The 23,851-nt window shown below is 44.0% G+C and overlaps 1 protein-coding gene across 18 annotated transcripts in view; it reads right to left on the reverse strand.

Annotated features, from left to right (window-relative positions):
* KALRN (kalirin RhoGEF kinase) overlaps nt 1-23,851 on the reverse strand; it is a 475,447-nt gene that overhangs the window by 305,169 nt on the left and 146,427 nt on the right. For 16 of the 18 annotated variants that reach the window (XM_068195349.1, XM_068195340.1, XM_068195344.1 and 13 more), the window contains 2 exons: nt 13,098-13,172; nt 2,707-2,821 (listed from right to left, as the gene is read on the reverse strand). In XM_068195349.1, coding sequence (XP_068051450.1) covers nt 2,707-2,821; nt 13,098-13,172 — 190 coding nt within the window. Of the gene's footprint in view, nt 1-2,706; nt 2,822-7,269; nt 7,746-13,097; nt 13,173-13,597; nt 13,665-23,851 lie in introns of those variants that run through there. The other 2 variants (XM_068195341.1, XM_068195348.1) reach the window with 2 other exon arrangements.

Here is a 23,851-nt window from a genome sequence, read left to right on the forward strand (position 1 = left end):
GAAATTGTTTATTTTGGTGGATGGCTGATGTAGTTAGTAGCTACAGCACTCATCTTGGAATAAACATGAACTGAGAGCTAGTGATAGGAATTCCAACTGTTCCTTCCATATATTTGTTTCCAAAACATAAATAAGTTTGAAAGCTCTGCTGCTTGCCCTTGTTAAAGTGAACAAAATGTTTAGGGAAAATGAGTTTTCAGTGTTTCTTTACACCACACAGGTTATACAACCTCACGTGCCAAACCCATGAAGTTTGTGGTCATATTTCCCTCCTAGAGCAGCAAGTTCACAGCTGTTGCACCAGACAAAACAGGACTAGGGGGAACTGGTAGAAATAACCTCCTGATCTACCATACCCTCTCCATAACATTTATATCAATGCCAGAGGCTTCTCTATACAGCAATAGAAAGATTTAAGAAAAAAATTGAATGTCTTATAGTGCTAATGGGAATCCATTAGAAAACTTTTCCACGTATCTAACCCAATCTTTACTTGCTTTGGTGTAACATATTTGTTTGTCTTTGCCCTACAAACCCTTTCCTTTTGCAGCATCACAACATGCTCGCATGTGCTTTTCACTCTCTAGACTGAACAAACTCTAACCTTTTTATCCTTCCTTGACAAGGCCACATTTTCAAGACCTCTTATCACTCTTGCTTTCTGCTCCACACCTCTCAATGTGCAAACATCCCAAGAAGGAGACAGTATTCCAGTTAATACCTGCAGAGGTCCAATCTGCAAGGACCCTTGGGAAGCCAGTGAAAGTGCTCCATGCATAGCCAGTCCCTCACTGCTGGGCACATTTTCATGACAGGAGATTGCACAGAGGAAGGGATGTTCTCTGGTATAACTAGAGAGACACCCTCCAAAGGCTTCTCACACAAGGACAGAATAAGGCTCTGCAGTGACCAGCAGGAGAATGGTTTTTAGTGTTTCTAGGGAGACAGGCAGACAGGTATTGTATTGGCTCCTTCAGCACGTAGCTCTGACCCCAGGTTCTGCATCATCACAGAAAAATCGCTACTGCACTGATCCAGAGTGAGGCAACTAAAAGCAGCATCAAAGATTGAGCCAGTTGATTCAGTTGTGTGACAGTGGGGAACAGAAAGGATGTATCTTTCTATTACTGCCACTTGCATGAGGGAAGAGCAATTAATAGAAAAGGTTGACATGTTAGAAGGTAATTTTTGCTCCACAATTGCTTGCAACCCAAAGCAATGTCTTCATACCTGCAACCATGCAAAAAATGATAAGATGTAGGGGACGAGTTTCATTTCTGCAGCAGCTGGGGGGGAATTACCCAGCTCTGGGACACACACTCCCAGGGAGTGACCTACTGCTCCCCCAGCATGTCTGTAATCTCTCTCACAAAATGGTTGAAAATGGAGCTGGCTAGAGGATAAAATGAGAGCGGGTAGAGAGAAAAGCAAACAGACTCACTTATTAGTAAAACCTTGATGACCAGAAGTTCAACAGAGCAAAAAAGCGCATCACCAGAGGAACTATGATGTCCATGAAACAAGCACTGGCAAATCTGTTAGACATGGCTGCATTTGGTACTCACTCTGCAGCCAAGTGATTGTCTCCAAACAGCCCTTAACCCTCTTCCATACTAAACATGGTCTTTGTGCTCTGCACAGTGCATATTTAAGGAACTGAATACATTTCCAAGACCCTTACCTCCTGACTTCCAGATGCAGCCAACCCCTCTGCCCTTCATGTATTAACTTCACACTCTTTGCCAAAACATGAACATTGTTTAACAGACCGTGTTCTGGGGGTTTAAAAGAGAAGGAGCTCCTGGTTGGCACAGGATGTATTCCTGGAACCCTGAGCATCCCTTCTCAGTCCCTCACCTGCCCTGGGGTAACACTCACCTTAACAGGTGGGTTTTGGGCAAGGATATTTGACAAGCTTAAAAATAGGAAAAGGAAGCTAGATGAGGGCATATGTAGTCTCACACTCTCTGAGGCTGGGTCAGAAGTACCTCCCTGGGCACTGAGCCCTATAAATGATACCCAAAGCTTGAAAAAATAAATATGCTCTGGCAACACACCTTTCCTCCAGCATCCCTGGGAAAAGGATGAGGACTTGCTTGTTGGAAGAGAGCCACAGAGACTAATGCGGGGAAAGGTGGTGGTTTACATTCAGAACAATTTGAAATGCCTTTCTTTGAAAGCTTCCTCTTAAGTCCACCCATGTTCCTTCCCCAGCCTGGAAAAATCTCTGGAAAGTACTAGAGCAGGAAGACCTGCCTTCTTGTACAGGCACTCTCTCCTCCCCAGCAACTACAGCCCCCCACCCCAGCTCTCCCGAACCTCCCACAAGGTATTAAAAAGCAACAACAGACAGCAGGCTCTCTCCAGCTTGCTATATTTAACTGCAGACCTCTAAGCATTCCTCCCTTTGCACTCCTTTAAAACAGTTGCACAGAAACATGGAGAATGAGAGCTGCTCCTCGAGGCTGTGAGGAGCCTGAAGCCCAGGTTTGCTCCCACTGCTTCCTCTCTGGGGCTCCTGCATTTCCATGTGTGCCATAGAAACCACCAGAGCGCACACGGGAGGAGGAAGGGAACACGTTTGTTCCTCAGCCCCAAGAACTCAAGGTACTAAATGTTAATACTTGGAAACCAGCAACTGCCAAGAACAAGTTCCCCACCCACCCATCCACCCTAAGCTTTGAAGTGTTTTCTTTCTAGCTTTACCTTGGCACACTGGCCAAATAAGTCACAAGTTTACGAAGGTCTTCCTGCCTTATTCTGTCATGATTGCTGCGGGCTGGGAAGGTCAAGACCGGACCACCTCGTTTATCACGGCCACCTGTGGAAAAGAAAGGCTTGTTAGAAAATCAGACAGGAAGCACACATCAAAAAAACTATGTGCACTGAATTGATAAATATAAATTACAGCACATTTAAGAGTTTGCACACCCGTTGTAGCTTTCAGACTTGCCTAATTGAGGAAGACAAGCTTGCGTTTGCTGGAGCTCCAAATGGGGGATATAAGAAAAAAAAAAAAGCCCACACAAGGAAAATTGCTACTAGCACTTCTTCGTTCACCTAATCCCATCAAATCTAATATATCTACCACTCCAAGCAGGAGAGGCTAATGAAATCCTACTGTGGGGATAATTTTAAACTGGTCAACACCAAAAAAGTGAAAGCATTTTTTACTGTTGCTGAATGTGTTGCACTGTTCATTCCAAGATAGTTTACCACGTCCTGCCAGTTTGAAGTGATGTATCCCAGTAATGTTTATGCAGCACAATGTTCTAATCTATCAGGTACTTCATTTGAATTAGAATTTTGATTAGACGTTAATGTTTTCTAAGTTTTTAATTTATAAAATGTTGCTAGCAATCAGAATATTTGTTTTCGGGCGGGGGGGGGGGGGGGTGTTCCTGTAGATTTCCTGTCTTAAAAATCACTTATTTTAAACTGTCAGTGTCTGGCCCTTTATCTTTTACAACAATTGTCTAAAGGATTATCCGTAAAGGAATAACTCTACCCTGAACTATACAACCACAAATACAGGGGTAAACAATCTATTCTGCAGCACCTTATTTTATTCTCTCTTGTAAATAAAGATTAAGAAGAGTGAAACTGAAATCTAGTACCTCATTCAATGTTCAGTTCTTTCTTTACATATTACCTCAGGATTTCTTCCAGGAATTGTGTTGTTAGATACATGTTTTCACTGTTATCTAGGGAAAAGTTACAGCTCAACTACACCTCAAAAACTAGTACAGAACTTCAAGGACCTTGCAAACAAGCTGAAAAAATGCACGAGTTTGCACTTCTCAATGGAAAGTATAGTCCCTTTAACAGAAATATCACTTCTGAGAAAGGAAACCCATGTGCTTTCTGAGCTAATTTACTTGGCCAACAAGAAGAAAAAGCTACACAAGGACATGAACATCTCTGGCACCGATCCACACTGTGCTCTCTCATTAAGAACTTGGGACACCTGCAGTCTGTGCTACTGGCACATTCTTGTTACTATATATAAGTTTTCTTAAAACACAGATAATTTTTAATTGCTAAGATCTGTCTAAAGAGTCATCTACAGCACTGCTGCCTGTACAACACAGAATCTTTTACACAAACTTCATCTATCCAAATGGAGATTCCACTGGTACCCATGATTTTTAGTGGATGCAATGTACCTGAAGGGTTACATTGTGCAAGTCTCCATTGGAGCCAGGTTGTGTCTGATTTGTCCAGGGATACAAATGGAGAGGCAAACAACAGATGTCATCTTTATTTTGAGCCCTCATGCAGACAGGGGTACATATGGAGTACAAAAACTGCCACCCCTAATCTCCACCCAGATCTCTGTGCTTTCTGTTTTCCTTTGGCTTTACACCATGAAGGTGAGGAAGGTCCATTGGAATTCAGTGTCACCTTGGCAGATCCATGCCTCTGCCACATAGTATGAAAATGGGGGCATAATGTAAAAAAGGATTCCATTTACAAGGAAATAAACCCATCTAAATGTTCAGACCTCCTTATGACAAAAAGCTTCCTCATTTTAAGTACATTTTCCCTTTGTTGAGATTATTTTGCACACCACATCAATGCCAAACCATTATATCATGCATGATACGTGTCCAACAGAAAAGCAAGCCAGTCTATAGAATGGCAAACCAATGCAAGTGACTAAAGCTAGAGGAAAATATTTTTTCAAGACAGGAAACTTTTCAAGGTTTTGAAACATTTCCCTTCATATCTAGATGTAACCACGGTTTTCAAAACCTTCCAGATATTTGCTGAAGCAGAGACCTTAACCTGAACTGCATCCCAGAAGAACACACTACCCACTACTCATTCAGGCTCCCTCACCTTCATTCACAATAATTTAAATATTTGTACAATGTGGAAAAGCACTAAGAGTTGAGATCAGAAAACATCCAAGCCCACATTTATAATCCTCTCTGAGGATATGAAACACCTGGAAAAGGTCATGAGCTTCCCACAGACCTAAGCAGCACTAATCACTCTGATGCTGCCCATTCACCTTGGCTTCGTAAACCAAAAATTGTGTTTCTGGTCAGGGACTCCTTTAACAGCTACCATTCCACCAAAGTGAGTGCTATAAAATAAATAAAGAGAAACCTGTGCAAATTCTGGTAGGCAGAAAACATTAAGTCAGAAAATTCTTGATCCTTTCAGTAACAGCAACCCAAAGATTTCAGCTACAGAAAAGAAAATAGGATCCAGAACATTCCTGTCCTGTCTTTGCTTCAGGATAAAAACTATCCCTCAACGGTTCATCTAAACTGTCCTCAGGGGAGCAGGATAAATAAGGCTCAGGCACAGGGTTAGAAGTTATCAGGATAGACCAGAGAAAATGGGTTAATTCTCACTGGAGGAGGAAGGTTACATGATGACCCAGCTGGACATTTCTGGATGATGGAAGGATAAATAAGCACCCAGACTGATTCCTTCTAGTCTTACAGCACACAGAAACAAGGAGACTTTGGTCACATATCAAGGTACCTTAAGTTTAGAAACAAATGTCTCTCATTTGTTAGAAAAGTGCAACTCTAGGCTTTGAGCAATAAAGTTATTACAAATACATGATACATATTAGAATCCTTCAATTGCTTCCTTCAAGTCCCTGCAATCCTAATTACTGAGAAATCCCTGATTTTTATGAATGCCTACATAATTTACAATTTGACCAAGAGCCTGTATAAAGAAATATCAGATTTCTTCTAGAACAAACCATTGTATGTTTAATTCACCATCAGACTTGCAGAGTTCAGTAACTGTGGTTTACTCTCTTAAATACTGATAATATGCAGAGTTTTTGTTACATTTTGTAACTCAAAATCTCTGATTTTCTAGGAAGACTGAAGGGGATATTAGTACCATCAAACAGGCCTACATAAGGACGCTCATCTCCTCTAATGGAGCTTGCTGGGAAGTAGCAACACACAATAAAAGAGAAGAAAACCTTCTGGCATTGGCTGTGCAGGGAGTCTATCTATACCATCCCTTTTCTTTGTTATTATCTTTTTACTGAGAAGAATATTAAAGAGGGGAAGAAGTTCAGCCCAGATGCCACAGTGAGTCACTTAAAGAACCAGGAGGAGAAATGAGGTTTTCTGACTTGATCCACTGTGTTGGAGCTTCACAGTGCTTGAGATTCTGCTTGTTACTAATCCACTCAGGGAGAGAAATCCTGCCCAAGTCAGCCATGATCTCCACACCAATTGTACATGCACAGTTTTCAGAGAGCTACTCAGCACATTGTTTTAAAAGACAATAAAAACTAGAAGGAAGCCAGGAGTCTCAATTGCTCTAATCAATAAGTCCCATCTCCTGCCGCCTCCTGGACTTGAAGAACTGATGAAATAATCAAACATGTCATTAGGTTTGCTAATTACAGTTATTAAATACTAAAACAAACAGCTGATAATTTCTTACTGTTTTTCAAGTTGGGTTTTCATGAGCTTTGCTCTGATTTAGAGAGGCAAACAGATGGTCTGGTTATTAGTGCTCTGGAAAAAAAGAGTTAGAAAAACACATGTTCTTCAGGGCACAGAGAACACTGAAAGCAAATATTTAGCCATGTATGCCTTGCATTTCTCCTACAAAATTCTTTGTTGATGGCCTTTCCTGTCAGTGGCTTCCTTGCCAGTTCCTCCCATCTCCCTTTCTCCTATCCTCTAAGAATCCATGGCTAAATTCAGGGTTTATTCCCAGAAGTAAGAGCACATAATTCTTCCTCCACAAATCATCCAGGGGACATTGCAGTGATGGCACAAGACATTGTGATGCATAGCACATTAAAAGAAAACCTTAAAGAAAGCTCAGAAAATCTGCATGCAGGTAGGCAGCACAGTGGCCTTCCGATGACCATTTTTCCAGTCAAGCCTGCAACTAAGAGGAAAGAGACTCCAGTGACAAGATCCCTGTTCTGGCAGCTGCCTGAACACCTCTTGGTGGTGGGCCCAAATGTTTCTGCCTACAGTGGCCCCAGTTGCCCACAGGTAAGCCAAGAAGTTGGCCATCCCAAACTGTCATTGATATGAACTCTGAGTACAGACCTCACCAATCTCAAAATCTGTGTCCTGAGGCACAGCCATCCCTGTTAATACGCAATAAACTGAAATTCCAGCTATGTGTAGTCCTGTTGAGGACAGGAAATCATTAGTTTCCGTTAATGCAGACTTCTTGTATACAGCAGATAATGATTTTATCAAGCTCTGTTTTCAAGCTGCATCTCTCCAGTTCTGTCAGCCCTTCCACCATGATCCTTACCCGCTTGCAGAGATCCACATTTAAGGGTTTCAAACCCTCTGCTTCCTTTTGCACTCCTTTCATAAGCATGAATTCACAAGGACTAGCCAGAGACACAGGCAAATGTCCACACATGTAAAGGCTCCCAAGAACCTTGTCTAACATCCTGCAGCACAGCAGCAACGGAAACAGGAGCAGCACACGGTGTCTCTGGCCCCTGTTCAGATGTCTACTGCAGTTCAAGTGAATGTGCCACTTCACCTGACCCTGCAGATCATAAACTGATCAATCTTGATGCTGTAGACTCTGCTGAGACCATAAGCGAGTTTCCAGAGGAGCTGAAATAATCCTCATCAGCTATTTCAGTCCAAAATATGGTGAAAAAATGAATTACAATGAAGAGAACCAGGAGACAGATGGAGCTCAGCTGATGTCAGGCACTTCAACACAGTGATAAACAATACACTCTGGATTTCTAAATCTAATTGACAGACTTCCTAGGAAAGGAAAGTATCAAGGAATTGGTATCCAGAGTTTTAAAAAAACATTCCTTTCTCTGTCATAGCTGAGCTCTGTGAGAGTCTGCTTGCTACTGGACTTACTGTGAGCAGACTTCTGTCCTAAAACTCCTGCAACTTCAAGACAGACTAATTGTTGCAAGGGTTATACACAGGATTAGCTGTGTGACCACCCTCCAGTTCAGTTGGTTCCAATCAGGAGATTCTAGTGCAAGTGATGGAAATTTAAGCTCCCACAACAAGCCAATTAACACAGCTGCAGTACAATCACCAGGGCCTGATCATCCACAGTGCTGCTCTTTGCAACATCCATGTCTCAGAGTCAATTCTCCAAATCAAATTCTAATGTCAAACTCTCATGACATTACATTTAGGGTTTATGACTCCAAAAACAAGGCGAATTGTTCTCACCAGAAGATCTCCTGGCAGAGCAAATCAGAAGCTGTAGATGGGATGCCCAGAGCAGCCACTGAGTGATCCATTTTTCCTGTCAAGTAGATTTGTTCTGCAATCACCCAAAGGCACTGCATGGATTTGAAAAGACAACTTGTTGTGTCTTGTAATTAATACTTTATGAAAGTATTTTGGGGCAGTACTTTAATTTTAAATGTATACCGGCCAATAAGCCACAGCATGTGGCAATGCCAGTCACTGCTGATAGTGGTACAGACAGACACTCCAAACCCACACCCCAAGGCACAGGGCTAGAATCTGTACAGAATAAGGAGACACAAAGAGACGACAGATTCACCCTGATAACACACTCTTTCTCTTCCTCCTTTGAGGAGGAAAAGCAGAAAAGCAAGGAATGCCATGTTTTTCTAATAGCAGATTTACCTTTTTTGAACTCTGTTGATTTCAAACTATGCCATGGAATGATACAAAAAGGAAGATATTTTTCTGTAACAAAATATAGAAGAAATGTTGATGTTTCATTTGAAATTTCCATTCCAGAGGAAAAAGAGAATGGAAATTTTTAAATCAAAACTTTTTGTGCAAATACAAAATGTTAACATCACCCAAAAATTAGATATTTTTGTTAATTTTATTCCCAACCCAATTCAAATTCTAGTGTTCACAAATCAGCATTTGTGATCTCCTGAAACCAGGATGTGAACTCTTTCAGTTCCCAGAGGCACTGGATGTCTAATTTCAACCCTTTCTCTGAGGACTGAAGTGCATCTACTGCAGAAAAAGAAAAAACATGCACCTCCACATGTGGTATCTCTGGCACTAAGTGACCTGTGGGGTACTTGGGAAGGTCAGTGTCTTCTTCTCTGAGCTTTCCTCTTTCATTCATCCTGCTGGCCTAAATTTGGTGGATCCTAATTGTAAAGTTATCCTTTCTTTAGGTTTCTTTACCTTGAAATTCCTTCTCTGAAAGACCTTTCAGGAAATCTCTGAGAGCCTTTTCCTTAAGGGTCTCAGTCAGGTTCAGATGTTGCTGTGACCCAGACCATGAAGCTCCTCCCAAGATGTGGGGTTGGTGACAGTGGGCTACCAAAGGATGGAGATGGCTGAGCTGTTAATGCATCCACTTCTCTCTGCTCTGTACCCTTTTGGTGCCCAAAGCACACAGGAAAACTTCCTGCTTTGCAGACACATGCTGGGAGCTCCACTTGTCACAGCTGCAGCAGCTCACCAGCTTATTACACCCTTCTGCTGCTGATTCCTCTGTGCTCAACCACGCTCTCAGAAACCTGGCCAGCCTCCTCCTTTGTACTCCTGCCTCGGCAGATGAGCAGACAGTACCTGGGTGACAGCAGGAGCCCACGCGCCACCGCTCTTCCGAGCCCTCCAGGGAACGGAAATACTGGGAAGGATCCTGAGAAACTCTTCTGGGTGGGATGTGGGGAAACGCTTTCAGCAAGACCCATGACATCAGTCAACTACCAAGCTTTTTATAGCCTAAATGCATGAAAATTTCCATGCATGGGAAGGTAACATGGTAACAAATTCCCTTCCCTGAAAGTTCATACACTTCATTCCATACTGCCCTGATCAATAGAAAATCTGCCATAAATATAATCAAGCAGCTGAACAACACCCCAATTTACACCACTCTTCTAAAACAGCATCTGTTTCCCAAGAAAGACTATAAGTTCAGTTTCCAAAATATTTCACCACCTCTCACCAAAAAAAAGCACCTAAAATAATCTACAAGCCGTTTTATTTCTTCTCCTCAGAGTTCATCTCCCTCTCAGAACACAAAAATCAGTCTCTGTCTTGTAACTCATTCCCTAATGGCTCCCAAAGCCATTCCATTGCTGGAAGCAACACACTGACCCACGCAGGCAAAGCCAAGATTTTATTAGAGTTTAGACAACAAGCAGGTGGCCAAAGCCTCCCCCCTGCCAGCCCCTTGCTTAATCTGCTTCCAGGAGGTCAGCAATGGAAGCAATCAGCGATGGCTGGGATGCGCCTCACCCACAACTGCTCAGTCCATCACTCTGCACAGGAGCTATGGAATGGGATTTTCAGGTATTCTTTAGACACACATGTGAACTTTGCTCAGGTTCAGTCTAGCTCATAGATGAGATCACTGGAAGAAACCAAGAACCAGCTCCAGGAAAAAATCCTGATATTATCCACCACCCCTCAACTTTCCTGTGGTGCAGGCATGCAGATGCAGAGCCCCACGCCTGCTGCTCGCTGCCAGCTCAGGCAGCTGAGGAGAAGTGCCAGGCACAGAGCCCCAGACAGCACTTAGGCTGGATGAATCCATGCCCAGACAGTTAGAGCTGTATGTCAACCCTGAAATTAAGTGCACTTGTGAGACCCTGAGTGCTCCTCTGAGATGACACGGCTGTGCAGGCAGGTCCTGTTGTGCCTGCTCTGGAGCAGGCAGCAGCTGCTCTGCCTTGCCTGCCTGTTCTGCCCTTTGGCAGGGTCCAGGTGTGGAGCATTTACCACTCTGGAACACAAAGCAAAGTGTAGCCCCTGCCTGAAGGGGCTCGTGTGTTCTCTGCAATTTTCCTGTTGAATCACAGACAAACAAGCTGGTGAGCCACAGCTGAGAAAAGCAATAAAGTCTGTAACTGATGTGTTCAGCTGAGAGTTTCTGTGTGTGCTGATAAATTCTACTTGTGTAAGGAGAACCCCCTTGATCACTTTACTGTACTGTTATTGTTAAACTTAACTGTAGCATTAAATTCTGAAGAAGATTCAATAAAACTCTCCTGTTCCTCAAGGAAGCATGATTAAAATATAATGTGCTCTCAGAGTCTGTGCTAACTACAGAACTTTTTTTTTTTTTATCTTGGAAAATCCAGGTACTTGATTTTCCTTTTTTGTAAACATTTTCTCTTCTGTGCTCAAAGCATACTCTAGGAAATTATTCCATTTTAATTAAAAAGAACCTAGCCAGCAGCTGAAATGTAAAACTAATTTTCTTAATCTGCTTTATTACAACAGTCCAGGGGAACACTGGGCAGTACTTACACTATGGGCTGGAAGGGGATGCTGGGGCTATTGCAGTGAACACCAGCAACTCAAAGTGTTCTGCCTGCAAAGGGAACTGCTGCCCGCAGTCATTGCATTTGGAGACCATGAAGAGGTGTAAATCCTAGGACCTCTAGCTGAGTCAGGAACAGCACATTTTGAGCAGATCTAAGTCTGGAGGCTGGTGAGTCTATATGGAGCAAGCTGTACCCTGCCTGCAGCAGATCATGGTGTGAAAGCCTGGGCGATTGTGCTGGCGCTGCTTATTTAACACCCCCCTCCGCAAGGCAGGCTTGGCACAGGACAGTGTCTAACGAGCTGATGATTTGATGTGAGACCCTCTGGCTCAGAGCTGAACACAGGCACCATCAGTGGAAGGGGCTACATAAACAATCTAGGCAGGTTGTCATTAATAAATATTCCAGGAATTACCAAATGATCCTGCAATCATTTCCATGCAAAGCAAGAGCCAGAGCCAAGAACTAAATTGCAGTACAGTCCCTGCATAAATTCCTCCCCTTCACTTCCCCAGAGCACCCGGTTCAGCTTTTGTGTCTCAAACAAGAGTGCAGGTACGCTGTGGTTTTATGACTATGCTCCCCTCTTCAGAGCAGTGAAAGCCAACCATGTAAGACATTTCAGGACATTCAGAATGAGACTTCAGTGCAAGATAAAGTACTCCTGCATGTGAGTACTGTCAGGATAGTCTTGTGTTTTCAAAAAAGGCTTCCAGTGTTTCCGAAGCTTCCCTCAAACTCCTGGATTTTCATGTAATCACTGAAAAAATTAGTAAGCATTTCTAGATCCTCAAATTGTTTCCCTGAGTCACAGCTGGACTTGTCATCTGTGGGCCATTTAACTGTTAAAATATGGGAAGAGATCTCACAGCAGCTATCAGTAGAGGGGAGAGCTTATCTTGCCTGATGACACTTCCATGGCTCAGCACAGTGATGAGCCCCATCCTTAAGGGACCGGGGGCTCAACTCCTGTGGAGAGAGCCAGGGAGGAAGAGTCCAGGCACCAAACCACCTTGCTGCAACCTCCTCCCTTCTGCAGTCAGCATTACTGTGGAGATGAAGGGAACAAAAAAAGCAAAGACTGCCAATAAGAGGAGCTGGCTATTCTTGATGGAGGTTTTCTCATTGCAAGCAGCCTGAATGGTTTGTAATCATCAGAAACGCTGCCACTGGAAATACCCTGGGTTTTTGCTGCCAATTTGAGTGATTTCATGCAAGATTCTGATTGCTTCAGACTTTCTCTTCCCCCTCTCACTGACAAGTTGTAATTCACACCAGAAGCAATATCATCCAAGCTATTCTCAAAGCCTCTTCCATATTGTCTAGTCCTCATCCACCCCCAGATCCTTGAGATTTGTCTTCTGAATGAAGGCTGTAAATCTTTGTACAGAATGTTGGAAGAAGTTTGAGCATCTGAGTTATTATGTAAATGCAGCCTCAATGGTACTTTTAACTGCAAGCTGATTGGGACTGTAAATGGAACAGCAGTGATTTATAGGCCTGAGTGCTTCCTACATACAGGAATTGAATATTATTCACTGACCTTGAACCAAAAGCAGGATCCCTGAATTGTCCTTCAGGCTGAGACAACCTACATCTGGGCTGGATAGCTGCCCTTCAACCTTCCTATGCTGCTCATTTACCTTTGTCTCAGAATATAAAGAAGATTAACATGGACCAGTTTCCAATGCTCTGAGTATTACTGGATAGTCCTGGTCCACATACAGCCCTTTTCTTAGCAGAAAAGCTAATTTAGGTACTACCAAGTTCAAACATCAAACCAGTCCCTTCAGATTCTGCAACATCATAAGGATCAGGATGTAGCAGACAGTGCTCATGATGGGCTGGAGGGATCAAGGAAAGATGTGCTTACCTGACACAAAGGCCACTTTCTCCTTCAGTATAGGAAGGACATCAGCAGCTTTTAAACCATCATTTCGAAATGAACCTGTGAAACAGAAAAACAGGAAAGTCACATTAAAAGAGAGCATGTTCTTGCTCCCAATTTCATGGACATGCCATGTTTCTCAAAATCAGACTGGAGAAAGGCTATAAATTACATACAAGCACCAAAGAGACCCAAATGGCTGCTGAACAAAAGACATTAACAGCAATAGAGATACATTTGTTAAAAAAAATAAATACAGAGAGTCAGATCATTGCTCTATCCTTCAGAAATTCTGAAAAATCAACAAATTTCCTGTCAGAGCATACATTGCATGAGACAGCAACAATACATAGAGTATCATCACCCAATTTCAGAAGGCTTCAACCCATACAGAGTAACACCAGACCACTTCAGAAGTCTTCAAGTGTGTGCCCTTCTTGTCCTTTAGCCCAACCTTTCATACTCCTCATGTTCATGCATGGTACCTGTGTGCCCTCTGTTCCTTTGGTGGTTGGTCAGTGCCCCTGGGCACTCCATGGCTCATTGCTGTCAGTGCTGCTCACCTGCTTCTCACAGCTGTGCCCACTGGGGATGAGGCTGGGCCACAGCCCCACTCCCAGTTGCCACAAACTGCACACCTAAAATTTCCCACCAAGTAACCAGATTAATCCCTGCTGCCTTTTTCACAATACTATCACCTGGGAGATCCCCATCTTACAGAGCAAGCCAGGAGCCTTCTTCCTTCACTGTTCTGAACATAGCCAGGCAAAATTGCAGGGAACATTACAGCATATACACATCCATTTAGTATCAGCCTTTGAGACAGATTTGCACAGGGGTTAGCCTAAAAAGGACTTTTCCCCTTTGCCCCTTTCTGCTGTGCCCAGCACAGCTGGGATGCAGCAGCTCAAGGTGGGACCACATTCAGAGGGAGGACACGCTCCTTATGAGTAGTTTGAAGCCCCAGCACATTCTTAGGAAATTCATGCTCTTTGATTACACATGAAGCATATCTGCACAGGCCATTTGCCTTCCCTGAAGTGCCAAATTAGTTCACGTATCCTAAATATTCACTCAAGAAATCACAGACTTTTACTCTCTTGGGAACAGAATTGCCCACAGTTTCAGGCTCCAGCAGCATCTCTCTGCTCTGCAAAAGACCAGCAGTAAGGGATCATCCCAGAGCACACTAGACACTGCTATTCCCAGAAAAGGTGGGTTTGAAGGACACCTCTGCAGTTCCCCTGAAAAACAACTCATCCATCACTGGGTAGTGAATAATAGCCATCATGACAAGTGATCTTCCATATGGCCTTAGATTTGTTCCAAATCTAAGCTCACCAAAGAATATAACACATTTGAAACCCTGTATTTTCACTTTCTGCCTTTCACAGGCAGGCATTAACCACCATTCTTCTGAGATGATGCCAGGGTAAGAAAGTCTTCTCACTGAGCAGTTTTCTAGAAACAGTGCAACATTGCTGCAGCCATCACACCCTCCTTGCTGAACACAGCAGATGGTACCTGACCATTTGGGTGTGAAAGTGGGACTGGGGATAAAAGCTCCCCCTTTACATTGTCATCTATTGCTGCCAACATGCAGCCTGCAAAGTGGTTCAATCCACGCAGACATTTGGAACAGACAGAATGAAGACCAAAACATCCATTTTCACCTGCAGCAAATCTACAAGTGTTAAGTATTATTATGGTTGAATTACTGGTTTTTGCCAGTCAGTCAGATTGTGCAACAAGGCTGTCTTGTACATGTAAATATGTCCCTTCCTGGTGACCAAAGGCTACAGCTACCTCTCTGTGTCCCCATTTGCTCTCAGGTGTCACCTCTGTGACACTCAGCCCCAGGAGATGTGTAAGCTCACCAGCTAAGCCTTAAGCTAGTGAAAACTAGCACTCAAAGGAGTGAGGTAATTCAACGCAAGGCCAAGACCAACGTAACTGCAATTTGAACAGGCACTGCAGCACAGTCCCAGAGGATGCCTAAAGTGTGCATTGTGTCAATAAAGTGTTTTGGGACCAGGAAATAAGTCCTGATTGCTGAACTCTTTCTGTGTTCAAGTAAGCAGGACTTTGTGCACTCTGTGTTAAATATATAAGACTTTGCTATTAACTTATCCTCTTAACAAGAATAACCCCTCAGATCCCAGGCTGTGGCTAGTTCTCACATCAAAGGTAGGAAGTGCTCAGCCACAGGCATCATTTGGAATTAAAGAAGCTTTGTATATAAGCATCTCATCCAACCATGAAGCAAATGGGAACAGCCAATGTGCAAGACACATCATGAGGGTTTGAAGACACTCAAGTGGAGTACTGGGCCAAATTTATCCAGCTGCAAGATCTGCAGTGTCAGTGCAGGTTGAGTTTTCCCCAGTTAAATTTGCCAGGAAAATGGCAAAGTCAATTCTTAGGCACCCAACTGTGCAGGAGACAGTATACAACTGAAATTTTGTGAACATTGCTAAAAAAAGCCAGTGGGCGTATGTAAAGCACACCATAAGGACTTCTTAGCAAGAACCCACTATACTGAGGGCTGAAGGCCAGTTTCAGACACACTCCTGCAAGGAAGGGCTGCATTTCACAGAGGAAATACGTGGAGACCAGGAGAAAAACGTATGACTTTAAAAGATGGTCATCTCCTGAGCTGTAGCAGGGCAGGCTGCAGGCAAGGGGCTCTCTGGTAACAGTCCCAATGTCCTGACTCTGCACAAGAGAGGCAAGGAAAGATTTGAGTGGGGACAGTCAAAGGCTGCACCAGGTACTCTCTCCTTTCTCAATATCGCCCAGGGCAGGTCGGACATACTCCAAAGTAAATGATGAATGAATTGAAAAACTGTGAGCCTGTCCTACAACCATGGAATAAACAAAAAGTCCAAAGAGCTGCAAAACTTCCCTCGGGATGAAGAAGGAAACTGAAAGGAAGATCAGCGCCTAAAGCAATGCACAGTACTTAACTAAGTGGCACCTCATGACCCACAGATGCAGCCATGGCCAGTGCTTCCAGGGGTTGCTCCAGTTCCTGACAAAATCCTTGCATTGGAGGCTACATCTCAGAGCATGCTGTCAAGTTTCCAGCAAGAGCTGGGGCAAGGTATGAATAAATGGGAAAACCAATGGCTCTAATAAAGACTCCAAAAGCAACAGCCAATCTGTCTCCAGGAGGGGCCAGCATAGCTATGATGCATTCCCCAGTTCATAAGTTATTATAAGCATATCCCTAATGATGCTCATTTTCATCCTCTTCTCCAGCTGTTTCTAATACATTTGTTTTGTTTGTTTGCGTGCTGGATCCAAGGCCATGTCTGCAGAGCACCATCTCATTTTGCTGCAGAGCCCTGTGCACACTAAAGCTTTGTAGCCTGCCCTACACCTCTCTGCTGCTCCTCTCAGACAGCCCTTCTGCAGAAGATGGACACAGAAAGAGGGATGAAGGAAGGGCAGGCTGAGCCATCCTGACATTGTCCATGCACTGGTTTGCTGGTTCACCATCCTCATAAACGTGGGACTACACAACAGACACCCCTCTTGCTTTCTACCTGCATGGTCTGGCAAGAGACTCGAGCACTGCAATCACCTCTTTACCAAAAGAGAGGCACAGAGAGCAAGGTGCTGTGACCCAGTCACCCTGCAACCCCTCACACCTTCATCACATCCTGCCTTAGTGTGCTATCCACGGAGCAGGACACTATGACTGGCCACAAACTTTTATTACTCCAGTGACCCAAGAAGAAAGCACACCATGACAGTCTGAGCAGCTGACAGCATAATGTGTTCTTGGAAGCACTGAAGAATTAAGAGTGGATCCTCAGCATGGCTGATTCCCATTTCAGGGCACAGCAACATCGCACGTGCACAGAACATCTCCTAGCAGGGATTCCCTGGGTGGCAGAAGCAGCTCACAGTTTTAGATGAGATGCTGTAATGAGAAGCCAGATGGGTGAGCTGAGAAGCTTAAGGCATGCTTCCACGATAAATGCAGCAATCTTGAAATTCAGAAAATTTGTTTTTCCCTTGCACAAATGCCCCAACTGGTCTGGAGAGCTTGCTGCCGAAGGACATGGAGGTCAGCAGCTCAAGGGGCTTCCTGAACAGGTTGGAGATCAGCAAACAACAAACATGTCCAGAGAACCGTAAAGATTAATAAAATAAGCAAGAGTTTTGGAAAGAATGTAAGCCTACAGACTTTGAAGTGAAAGCCAAACTCTTTTCTTGGAGTGAAAAATAAATTATCCCCAGAGAGAGCCCTGTGAGCTTTAGCATTTCTGTCTCAAAGCAGAGTGCAGGGTCTCTGCTGGAGACACTCTCTTGGGCTAGATGGATCAATGGTCTGCTCCAGAGTGGCTTTTCCTAGAAAAGCTTCAGTTCTAATCTGAAAAATGCAGCACTTGGCTTCAAATAAAGATCAGCTGCTGGAAATATGGAAATACTTTCTATACTTAAAAAAAGTATGCGTAGGCAAGGAGAAGGCCTCCTGTCGGAGCACTGCATGGGGCTTAATCACTTGGCTCCTGATGCCTTCAGCAAGAGTTGTTCATCCCAAGTCCCATGCAATGTTTCAGGAAAGGCAGCCCACATTCTCATAGTTCTCAGAGCAGATTTGACTATTTAAAAACTTTGGCATAAATTTTCTTTAACCAAACAAAACTGAACTCCTTCGGCTAAACCCATCCCTTGAGGAACTCCACTGGAGTCCAGGATGCAACAGTAGGACTAATCTGGTCCATATTTCTTCTTCCCCCAGTAAAGGCCTCTCTTGTATTTCTATATCCCCACTCCCATACCCCAGCTTTTGAGGCATTTATCTCCCAGGTTTATCATAGCCTATTGCCTTCCTACCTTTTTATTTCCCCCCCCACTCCAAGTCTCAGTGGAATTTATTTGTCTTTGCAGTACTGTAGCGTCTTGGCTTTCTACAACACATAAACAGAAGGGACGTCTGATGTGAGCAGAGAGAGGCAGAACAAAGGAAACTTTAGTATTCCCACTGAAGCCTTTGCAAACTGAGACACAGAGAGATTGACTTGTCCAGTGTCAGACAGAAAGTTTGTGCAGAGCTGAACCCTCATTTCCCCAATGCTTTTCTCATACAAACATCCCTTTGTTTTCCAGCAGAATATAATCCTCCTTTTTCTTCTCTTTACACTTCTGGTTTCCTCCTCCTGCCCTTCTCTCTCCATTATTCTTTCCTTCTGCATTTATGCCTCAAATATTTACTTTCTGTGTGTGCTAAACCCTCTTTAACCCCTTCCTCCCCTTCCCACAAGCTATTGTCTGTCCCTGCAGGACTGTGAGCCTTCCCTGTTTGATTTCTCTGCTTTCCCACAAGCCACACAGAGGGGCTTAGCCAAGGGCTGCTGAGGCCTTTGCCTCTGGGATTTTGCTGGCTGAGGCTTATTGGTTCAAAGGCAGAGAGGCCACAGCATGGCACAAGCATTTGGTTGAATAGAAGCAACATGTACTCTGGACTAGTATTTTAGCACCATCTGGCAGAGATAAATGAGGCTGGACACTCTGCATCTGCCAATCGCTCCTCTGTGGACAACAGCCTGATCCCTGATGCAAAGAAAGAGCATTTTGGTGCCCTGAACTCCCCAGGAGCCTGCAAGGCCCTCCTGCCATGCTTCCCCACTGCAGGCAGCAGAAGAGCAGGCTTTGATTTCACAGAGGAAGGAAGGAAGGAAGTATTAAATTGAATTGAATCTAAAGACAGCGCCGGAGAGAAAAAAACCCACAAAATTAAGCTGTAAATATTATTACCAACTATTACTGAACACTAACCCAGAACTATATACTTCTCCTTAATACCAATAAAAGGTAATACCTGATCTCACAGGAAACATTTAGGACTGCAGATTGGAGTGTGGCAGGGACAGGGTGAAAGGCAGGTTGGATTAGCACCACAGCTCTAGAGCGAGGACGGTGACTGTGCCCCTCCATGCTCCTGTGTTGGCTTTCTCCAGCCACCAGATCCAGTGTGCAGACTGACACACAGATCCATGCCACAGCTTCAAAAGTTGCAAGAACCTTGGACACTAAACAGATAGTCTGCACAAAAGATTAATCCCACTGCACCACATGCCACACTTTTTATCCCAGCTAGGACCAAAGTCACATGCATTACATAGCTGCATTTATTCTAATATTAAAATATGAATGTTGGGTTTATATGTAATAGTTAGGCTCAGTCCAAGATTAATATTATTTCCTGTGTGTTTCTTTATACTGTCCTTCTTTTTATTAATTTTACACCACTCCTGCTTGCAGAAATATCCTTCTGGTCACATCTATGGGGTGGCAGTAATAAGGCTACTTCCCCTTCCAAGTTTTGTCAGGGTACTTCAGAGGTCCGGCTGTTTTTCTCCCCCTCTACACCAACAGGAGGGTCCCTCTGATTTCTCACTGCTCGAATCCCGCACAGGGACAGCCCCTGCCAGCACAGCCCCTTCCCTCCCCTGCCCGTAAGGGTTTGGGGGACCTTGCTAATTGCTGAGATTGTTATTCCTTCCACGGGGTACTTGGCAGCACTGAGCCTCCCAGCACAGCCTTTGAATGTCCACACATTTAAACAGTAGCCTCAGCTTGAAATCAAGCCAAAGAATAGGCAAGGCCTCAAGGAAGATAGAGCGGCTTGCAGCAAGCATGCAAATTCATTAGGCTGTGTGCACGTGTGGCCTCTAATAAGCCGTGTTCAGCATCTGAAGCCCAAAACATCCCACCCTGTGCATCCCACCTAAGCCATCAGCCAGGCTTTGCCTTTTCATGTGGCACAAAACCATTCAAAGCATCACAAGGATACTGAATTTATGCACAATCTGCAGCAGAAGCTCTGCTTCAACTTCATCCATGGGGGATTTTACTCATTTCATTTTAAACATACACTGGTAGAGATGCCAAGAGAATGCAATGGCTGTGAGTCAATCTTTTGCACATTTCCTTTTCATTTTCATCAGGACTTTGGAATCAGGCTGAGATCTTTCAGTTCTTACACTTAGAAAAATAATTAGACATTATAGGTAGTCCTGTGGACAGCACATCTGACTGCTAGTCAAATGACTGGCTCTATTTGTGCTCCTGCTCCTAAACTGCTTTATGATCCTGAACAAGCTGTTTTAACTGTGCCAGATCTTGGTTTTCCTCTCTACAGAACAGAAATAATGACTGCCCACATTAGTAAAGCACAATCATGTTCACAGACCTCAAAAGCACCTTTCAAACATGAATTAATTTTGTCTGAAAAACCTCTCCGAGTTCTCTGAGGCAGGGAACTGTTGCACTGCACTTTTATAGACAGGCAAAAACGAGGCATTGACAGTAGGAAAGACTTGCTCTGGTGATCACAGAAAGGACTTTCTGGGAAGGAATGGGAGATGTTAGGAGAACTGGAAAAATTAGATCATCTGACACAAAATCCTGTGTTTTATTTCTTAAGTGTACGAGGGATAGATGCGCTGCCCTAGAGGGAAATAAGTATATTCAGCACCTTGAGCTTTTAGTGGTTAAGTTTCTTGCCATCTACAGATTGTTCTGATCTACAGATTGCTCTGCACATCAGTGACCACCCAGATGCAAGTCTTTTATGGTGTTAATAAACAGCTATGGGCCATTTGTAATCTGAAGTCACATTTTAAACACGGCCATGGTCGCCATCCAGGCCAAGTGTGCATGAATATTTTCTTTTCATTTCACTCCCCTCTCAATTACAATTGGGTTTCTTATGGAAACATTCCTCAGAATTTTATAATCCCATAAAAGGTTTAAAACTGCTGATGAATTCCTGCATGAAGGATGCAGGCCCTCCTTGAAGCTGTAGAGGCTGGGTACGCCGGGTCCCATCCTCTATTAAATTCTGTAGGTTAGAATAATATCCTTTAACTGGCACTGGTTTAGTCAACAGGGTTTTCCCAAAAAGCTGCAAAAGGGCATCTGCCAGCACCTGTCACATAGCAGTGATGTGCGTGCTTAGGGTTTTCCACCTGTATCCCACAAAGCCTCCTACTCACATCCTGGCGGTCCCCAGCCATCAGTAACTTCTCCAGGACAAAATAAAATAAAATAAAATAAAATATCTAATTATGTACAACATTGAGGAGGCACTTTGCTGAAACACCAGCCATACAAAGGAACCATATGCCAGTGCCCCAAGTGTGCTTTGTAAACATCTGCCTCTCAGGGGGATTTCATGCCAGACAATAAGAAAGCAACTTTAATTAGAGGCCAATTGAAATCCTTGTCCCAAAGCCTGTGACTGCCCTAAAAAAGAAAAAAAAAATCCTAAAAAAATAAGGCAATTGCATTTCCCCTTTATGTTTAAAAACACTCTACATTTTCTCTTTTTAATTTTTCTGACAGAGTTCAACATGTCCCATCCAAACAGACTGACCAAGTTCCCACTGCCTTCAGAAAAATCCCTGTCCAGGAAGGATGCTTGTGTCAAATATGAATGTCAGAGTGGGTTTTAAATTAGTCATTTTTTACTGTGGTTCATTCAACATTCACAAACCAGCACCTCACAATTAATTAGGCTTACATTTCCCCTGTCTCACGTCGCCTCAAATCCCTTCTGACTGGATACATTTCTGCCTTTGCTCATCTCCCTTGGTCCCTCTTTCTTTCTGCCAGGGCTTATGATTTCAGCTTGCAGCTATTGTGTCATCCTGGGAAGCTGATGTAAAAAAAAAAAAAAAAAAAAAGAAAAAAAAAAGGAATAAAAGAAAACCTAAATCTGCAACTCAAAGGGGAGTTTTCCCTTCCTGTGCATGAATTCCCTGGTTAGGGATAAAGCAAGATCCATGCCCTAAGCTCTTGACACAGGGCAGGCAAAAGTGGGAACCGTTCCTGCAGAGGGGTACGTGGGAGAGCAGCCATAGCCCTGGTGGGATCACAGAGGCTGCTCCCACCCCTGAGCAGGACACAGTTCATCCAAACAGGGCAGTTGCAGGTTTCTGGGAAATGCATCTCTGGGCAAACCCAGCAAAACCAAGGCAGCAAGAAGAGCAGCAGAAAGCAGTCCAGCTGACAACAGGCAGAGCTCGGGGGCACATCAGGCAGCTCCATCAGGAGCCAGGGAAAGGCTCACAGGCTGCACTGTGATGCTGGCTATTCCAAGAGCTGCCTCCACAGCCCTTACCTGGGGAGCAGGACCTCCTGTCACACCCCGCTCTTCTGTCTTTCCTACAATTTCCCAGGGTCTGCTCTTCTGCAAACCAATCCACAACCAGAGCCAGCCCACCAACAGGGCCCGTGCACACCCCACTGGCAGCTGCCTTCAGATTGCCCAGACCTCTCTGACCAAGCGCTGAACTGTGAAGCAGCAGTGGCAGCAGCTCCTCCGGGGCCCTGGCCAGGAAACACTCCGGGTGTAACAGCAATCCCTTTAACTCCCCCACCAGCATCCCACATCCAAACAAAACCAGGGCAAACATTTTACATACATCAGCAGAGGGGGAAGGCAAGACACTCGCAGGACTAAATAATTTATCTGCCTCTCTTACGGATGCTGACATTTTTGACACACATTAAACATTAATGGAAATCATTTTATGGATGGCTGAGTCATGCCAGTCAATGGATAATCTCCTGCCTCTCCACCTGCCCCTTTCACCCTCATCTGGCTCCTATCGCAGAATGCAGCCACTTGTAACTCTGCCCTCTGAAAGAGGCCAGGCTCCTCCAGATGCCAAAGAGCAGAGCAGAAGCACCGAGGGGGCTGAACAGACCCCAGTGAATGCCTGGATGAGAACCGAGCCCACGGAGCCCTAACCCCGCTGCAGTTAAATTCACAAACCTGCTGTTTTGTTAATTAGCTAACACGAGATGCTGTGAATCATTTTGGAAAGCAAATTACCTCCCTGATTTCCAAAAGCTCCTAGCCGCATTTCTTTTTTTAACTTACTATTTTTTCCTTCTCTCAACGTATAAATGCCAATTAAATTACTGCCTGCCTCTGTTTAATCTAATGTTAGCCTACTCATATTTTCAGCTGCTCCCTGATGCCAGTATGGCCCCTTATGCCCAAATCTCTTTAGCATGCTTGTATAAATGTTTATAGCCCTAAGACTTAGTGCTGTAAGAACCTGGACATTTTTTTCTAATAACCTGTGATGTTATTGTAATGTTGAATCGAAAAGGATCATCAATAGGTTGAAAATGCAGTTTTTCTTTAGTTTATTCCAGCTAAGCACACATATAAAGAGATGACTGGGATTAAAGTCTCATGAGCTGTTTGGATCTCTTTCTGGACAAGCAGCTCTTAAATTTGTCAAAATGATGTAACTCTCCAGAAGGTAGAGTTACAAAAATCCACTGGACAGGTTTCAAACACAGAGGGTATGCATTCAATCTCATCTATCATAGAATCATAGAACCACTGAAGTTGGAAAAGACCTTTAAAATCATCGAGTCCAACTGTTAACCCAGCACTGCCAAATCCACCATTAAACCCACTGGACTATGATTCTGGATACTAGAGTTACCAGGAATATGTTCTCCATCCCAAACATATCTTTCTTTATGGAACAGGCTAAAAGATTAGCACCTAAATGCAGCAATTTGCCTTCTCTTCACTAAGGGGGAGCTCAGAGCTTCACAAATAACTGGCTACAGGTTAATGAGATCTGACTGATCTCCAGAGGGTACAAGCTGCTGCTCTGTAGATCCTGGACAGCTGGAGTCAGATGACCATCCAACTCCTCCCTGAAACACAGGGAAATAGTCTGGGGCCCCTTTCC

The sequence above is a fragment of the Anomalospiza imberbis genome, chromosome 7 (genome assembly GCF_031753505.1).
Source record: "Anomalospiza imberbis isolate Cuckoo-Finch-1a 21T00152 chromosome 7, ASM3175350v1, whole genome shotgun sequence".
In the NCBI taxonomy this organism is placed as follows: Eukaryota; Metazoa; Chordata; class Aves; order Passeriformes; family Viduidae; genus Anomalospiza; species Anomalospiza imberbis.